General features: G+C 40.5%; 1 protein-coding gene across 1 annotated transcript in view; it reads left to right on the top strand.

Annotated features, from left to right (window-relative positions):
• The window catches only part of PREX2 (phosphatidylinositol-3,4,5-trisphosphate-dependent Rac exchange factor 2), a 306900-nt gene that overhangs the window by 182484 nt on the left and 118479 nt on the right, over positions 1 to 5937 (top strand). The window contains exons 24-25 of the mRNA XM_012663111.1: positions 4490 to 4669; positions 5797 to 5837. Of these exons, the coding sequence (XP_012518565.1) occupies positions 4490 to 4669; positions 5797 to 5837 (221 nt within the window). The remainder of the gene's footprint in view (positions 1 to 4489; positions 4670 to 5796; positions 5838 to 5937) is intronic.

Here is a 5937-nt window from a genome sequence, read left to right as displayed (position 1 = left end):
GTGCAAAGTGATTGCTTTAAAACAGTACGGTTGTCCCAGTGCCTGGATTCCCTGGCCCTTAATATTCAAAGATGCTACAGGGCAGTCAAGCTTAACAAATTATTTAAAAAGCTGGTTACCAAAAAATTTTCTCACCATGTAGTAATTATTCTTGTTCAGACAAAGATGTCTTTGCAGAATGGAGAAGCAGACCTCGAATGTGTTGCCAAGTTTTAAGGGAAATTGCCTCAAATCATCTCCTTGCTAACCTTTCTAGAACTTATTCCTTCCTGTGAAAGGGCCTGGCATGGAACTTGTCTTATGAAGTCTGGTTACCCTGTCACTTGGGACTACATCTCCTAGAAATAAAATTTCCTTGAACACAGAGGCTTTTCACTAAATCCTCCAACTTAGCTTCAGATCCAAAGATGGAATTAGAGACAAATTTGCTGTCTTAGCAACGTGAGAAAAGATGATGTTATGAATTTAATCAGGGCTTTGTGATTCCTGTTTCACTTTAGGAAGCTAAATTCTTTTACCCTTTAATGGGCCATTTTCTGGTTCATGACATTAGATACTAGAAATAAGCAATAGGAAGAATAACTCAGGTCCAGAATCTTGGGTGGGATTTCAAAATAGAGGATTTGTGTGTTCTCACTGGGAGGAAATGGATGAAGAGTATCGGGGCTTGTGAAGATAGGAAATTTGAGAATAGACTTCATTTTGCAGGTGCCAGATGCCCCAAGATGGAGTGATGAGCAAACTGCGTTGTAGGACAGTTAGTGACCTGGGAGTTACAAATAGGAATGGTGGTGTTGGTAGTGGAATTATCTTTCAAGTTTCCGTAAGCATTTTGCAGGTAAATGTGCAAAAAGAGGGTACGACTTCATAAAAACCAACATTTATTATAGGCCTATGTGCTAGGCAGGTTTATATTGTTACATACATTGGCTTATTTCATTCTCACAGTCCCTGTGTGATTTGGGTTATGAAACACAGGGATGCACCACAGGCTTCTCATACGTAAATTTTTTTGTGAAACTGAATTATGATTTCCTTGTACTCAAATCTGTTCTGACTCCTCCTCCACCAAGATCTGCCCCTTCTCAGTAAAGTTTTCCCTTCTCTTTGGTCCATCAAGCCCGAATCCAGGTAATGGTTTTGCTGCTTCTCTTTCCTTGCCCTCCACCTGCAATACCTCACCAAGGTCTGTCAGTTATACCCCAGAATATATCCATACCTCTCACCTTAGATTGTGTCTTCGTCTTCCCTCCTTCGTGCCGCCATAGGAGCTTCCGAGCTGGCCTCTCTCCGATGCACTTCACATTCAGCCTACACCGGAGGCATTTGTGAAGGCAAACTGTGCCAGTGCCCTGCCTGAAACCGTTGAATGGCATTGCCCTGCAGTAAAGTGATATCCAACGTATTATTGTGGCCTGCCAGTTTCCACACCACCTGTCCCCATCCACCTCTCCACACTTACCTCGCAGAGCTCCAGCTGCGTTAGCTGCTTTGTGTTCCTGGAGAATGATAAACTCAGTCCCACATGGCTGGCCTCCTGAGCACCCAAGTGTCAGGCTGATGTCAGGTCTGCAGAGAATCTGTGTCTAGTATCCCAAGGTAAAGGAGATATTTTTCTGCTCAAGTACTCATTGTAAAGGGGATACTCTCTTGCCCAGGTACTCACGCCATACTGCCTTAGACACCTGGTTTCTATGCAACACCTGTTTTTTACCACCTTTGTTGTTATGTTAACAAAAAGTCTAAAGTCTCACAGGCTTAAGACAACAAAGGTTTCTTTCTTGCTCACTCTGCATGCCCATCGTGGGGCACAGGGTCTCTGCTCCTGCCGGCTGGACTGTGTCTGATTGTCACAGCAGGGAGAAGGGAATGAGGCACACCGCACACGGGATAAAGGCCTCTGCCTATAAGGGACCCGTGTCACATCCACTCACATTGCATTGGCTAAAGCAAGTCACATGGCCATGGCTGCCCTCAGAGGGTGAGGGGAATGCCACCTGGTCACGTGCCCAGCAGAGTTGCAACCCTGGTAAACCAGTGCTGACAACCTCCCTATTCCTGCCAGAATGTGCAAGTTAGGGGCAGGGAGATGGGCTTTTGCAAAGAACGTGTGTGTAATAGTGTGTTTCACCCACATCACATCTAAATTGGGCATAATAATGATACCTACTTCATATGGTGGTTTTAGGGATTAAGTGAATTTATACCTGTTATTAATAAGTACTTAGCACAGTGACTGGCATAAAAGCTCAACAAATGTTAGCCATGATGATGATGAGGATGATGATATTAAAAACACACAGGTAGTTGCAATATACTATGTAGAAAAATCTTTATTAATCATGGTATTAGGAGGACGTTCATCTGGAGTGGCATACTGCTGGGGGTTTAATTAATGGACCTTTAGTAGGTAGCTTAATATTGTAGATGAGCAAAAGTAAAATATTTCTGCCCGCACAAATAAAATATTATAGTTTGATGCCTTATTGTTGCTTTTCAAAATCTAGAAATTTTATGTAAAAACATGGTGTCAAAAACATGTTTTCTCTATCACTCATTTGTAAGCCTAACGTTTGCGCCCGCAGGGTCAGTGCAGGCATGATGCAGCTGTTTTAAATGAAAAGCAAGCATGTGAATACAATTCCTATAACTTTGAAAAAAAATGTTTATACTTAGTCCCATGATTCCTAATTTAAAAGATCCATAAGCAGAGAGGACTTTTGGCAAAATAAGAAGTCCTGCACATCTTTCTTCTTTGGTATTCGGAGTTCATCTGTCTGTGCAGCATGGAGCTTGGATAATTGGAGTTAGTCTAATGTTTTAATCTTTTGGATAGAGGGGGTGAATAAATACACAATCTGTTTTACAGGACATAGAAGTATCTTTACAACTAGAAAAATGATGTTTAAAATTCTTCCTTGATTTCAGTTATTGAAAATGTTCATAGGGTCTTGAGCAATATAACATAGCTCCTCTAATTTTTACCTGTGTCTAAAAAGGATAGAATGCCAAAGTATTAGTAAAGCATCACCTTACCTGGCTATCCTATTTGAAATGGCAGGTTCGTGCTTCCTTCCCCTGTTGATTTTTCTTCTTAGCATTTGCCGCCATTGGATATACTATAAAGTTTACTTGTTCATTTTTCGTCTCCTCTCAGTAGGATTTGAGCTCCAAGGAGGCAGGGGCTTTAGTGTGTTTTATAAACTGCAATAACCAAAGCACCAAGAACAATGCATGATATAATAAATGTGTTTAATTAGTCAGTGAAATTACTTAACAGGTATTTACTCAATGCGCAGCACTGGGCTTGATATTATGGGATATTTATAATGGAGATTAGATATTTTCATAGTCTTGAAATAACAAAACAAACATTACATCGCTCTGGAAAAATGAGGGTCAAGATATGTGCTGTCGATTGGAACTGAATGTCATAGGGATGCAGTGAATGCAAAGGTGATTGTCGGCTTGAGAAGCCACACACAGGCCCTTTGTTTAGATATGGTTTAATTCGGTTTGCAAGTTTTGTAGCATGCTGTTTGGTAATTAAGAGCAATTCCAGTTTTGCCTAATTTTGAGTTAGACACTTCTAACAGGAATATTCCATAGCCAAACAGTCCAGCCTAGAGTGGTGGGATCGGCAGCCACTCAAAGTCTTCATAAGGTTTCACACCAGTTCAGTCTGAGTGTGACATTTTAGCCTGGAGCCAAGCGTGAGAGCTCCTCATTTGGGCAGATTTGTGACATTTCTTCCTGGCTGGATTGCGGATGATATTCGAGTTGCCCCTGCTGCTTCCTCCTGTCTTCACCCTGCATGTGACTCTGCTTTTAGTTAGTGTCTAATAATCTCTAAGGCCAGGACTCCTGTTTGTATGAAGAGTGAGAAGGATTGACATGAAGATATTTTCCCTGTCAAACAGAGAAAGCCTGGGAGAAACCTAAGGCAGGAGTAGAGGGGTAGATGGGTCTTTAATATCTAAGGATGAGCCATTGGGAATATCACAGTACATTTAGTGTTCGTGTTTAATGTTTGGTCAGCACTTTAAAGATGACCAAGTGTTTTCACATGGTGGTGATGGTGCGGCCGTGTGAGGACAGAGAGGTGACCCCATTATGCACCAGCAATGTGTCGCTCTCAATGCATTCCCACAACAGTCCTGTGGGCTAGTTATTCTTATTATTCTCACTTTGCAAATGTCAAAGACAACTATCATAGCTTTGTTTTAACTACAGTGATAAGTGACAGAACCAGGATTTGAATGCGGCTTTCTGGTTTAAATGTGTGTGCTGTTACTATTTCTTCTTCTGGGAAGAAAAAGTGAACTTTCTATGACATGCTTTTTTTATGCAATAGAATATTTGATGCGAAACATGGAAGCATTCTAGAAATATTTGTAAGCTTATCATATTCAGCAAATAAGGTAGTTATCTATAGCAGACGGTTTGAAAATGTGCACTTATGTTTTTTTTTTTTAATAACACATTGCAGCCTTCTGTCTTCGATAACATATTCTCCTAAATTAGAACGTAAGACATCAGAGTGTATAATACCAACAGACAGCGACAATGAGAAGGGGGAGAGAAATAGCAAACGAGTCTGTTTTAACGTAGCAGGAGATGAACAGGAAGATTCAGGTCACGATACCATCAGCAACAGAGACTCTTACAGGTAATTCATTAATTCCTCAAACCCATTTTGTCAAGAAAGTCGAATGTGATTCTGTATTTTGCACAAAGGTCTTGAAAAAACTTTTTGATTGTTGGGTTTTTTTTTGGTCTCAAAATGTTCATATGTTATTATTAACTTCAGACAGAGCATAATTGGGGCAGCAAAATCTTTCAAATTCTTCCCTTTCATCATCTGAGTAACTTGGAAAAAGCATTTTTTTCTCCACCTCTGTGGACGTAATTTGGGAGACTTGTTCTATGTGTGGATTGATTATAACATGGATAGCAAATATGAAAATTGTGCCTATACGGTATTAACATTTTTTCTACATATCTGTTTCTGATCATTGGGAGTGAATAGTTTTTTGCCCTATTCCTCTCTGTTCTTTTTATATTCTCTGTTCCAAGCTAATTGGACTAATTCCACTTGCCCACCCCTGTGATGAGCTTTCTTCTCTTGGATGTCTTTGTTAGTTTTCTAAGGCTGCCGACAAATTAGTACAAACTGTGTGGCTTAAACAGTGGAAATTTATTATATTATCACGTAGTTCTGGAGGCCAGAAATCTGAAACCAGGGTGTTGGCCGTGTTGGTTCCTTCTTAGGGCTGGTGGTTCCAGGCCTCTCTCCTTGACATGTGAATGGCCATCTTCTCCCTGTGTCTCTTCACATCAGCTTCCCTCTACGTGTCTTTGTGTCCAAATTCCCCATTCTTATAAGGACACTAGTCATATTGGATTAAGGATCCACCCTAATGACATCATTTCAAATTTGATTACCTCTGTAAAGACCCTATCTCCAAATAAGGTCACATTCTGAAGTTCTGAGTGTCACATGTCAACATGATGAATTTTGGGGGTGACACAATTCAACCTGTAAAACTCCTTCCAAGCTCTTTTGTCGTCTTCCTACCAGACTCTCAAATGACAGCTCCTCCCATGAACTTCCTTAATTGATAAGGGCTTTTTCTCCCCTGAACCCTGTATCACCTGAAACCTCCTGGAGGACTGCCACAACCTGCCACATAAGCTGTGTGTACAGCTTTGACATCTCCCGTTTCATTTATATTAATTGAAGGCAAAACCTCTCTCATTCCCTCTTATTTATTATACTGTGTTTTGTAATGAAAGAATGTTCAATATTAATCAAATGAAAGTTATTCTCATCAGAGGTATTTATCACAAACTAGTAGCTAACATTAAAAATATACTTTTCCCAGATACATGGGGGAAGAGGGTGATTTTATGTAATCCCCACCGTGACCTTGAGTG

This window comes from Propithecus coquereli, unplaced genomic scaffold, assembly GCF_000956105.1.
Source record: "Propithecus coquereli isolate 6110/MARCELLA unplaced genomic scaffold, Pcoq_1.0 Scaffold8, whole genome shotgun sequence".
NCBI lineage: Eukaryota > Metazoa > Chordata > Mammalia > Primates > Indriidae > Propithecus > Propithecus coquereli.
The sequence above is the reverse complement of the archived record's forward strand: the minus strand, read 5'-3'. Positions and strand labels throughout refer to the sequence as shown.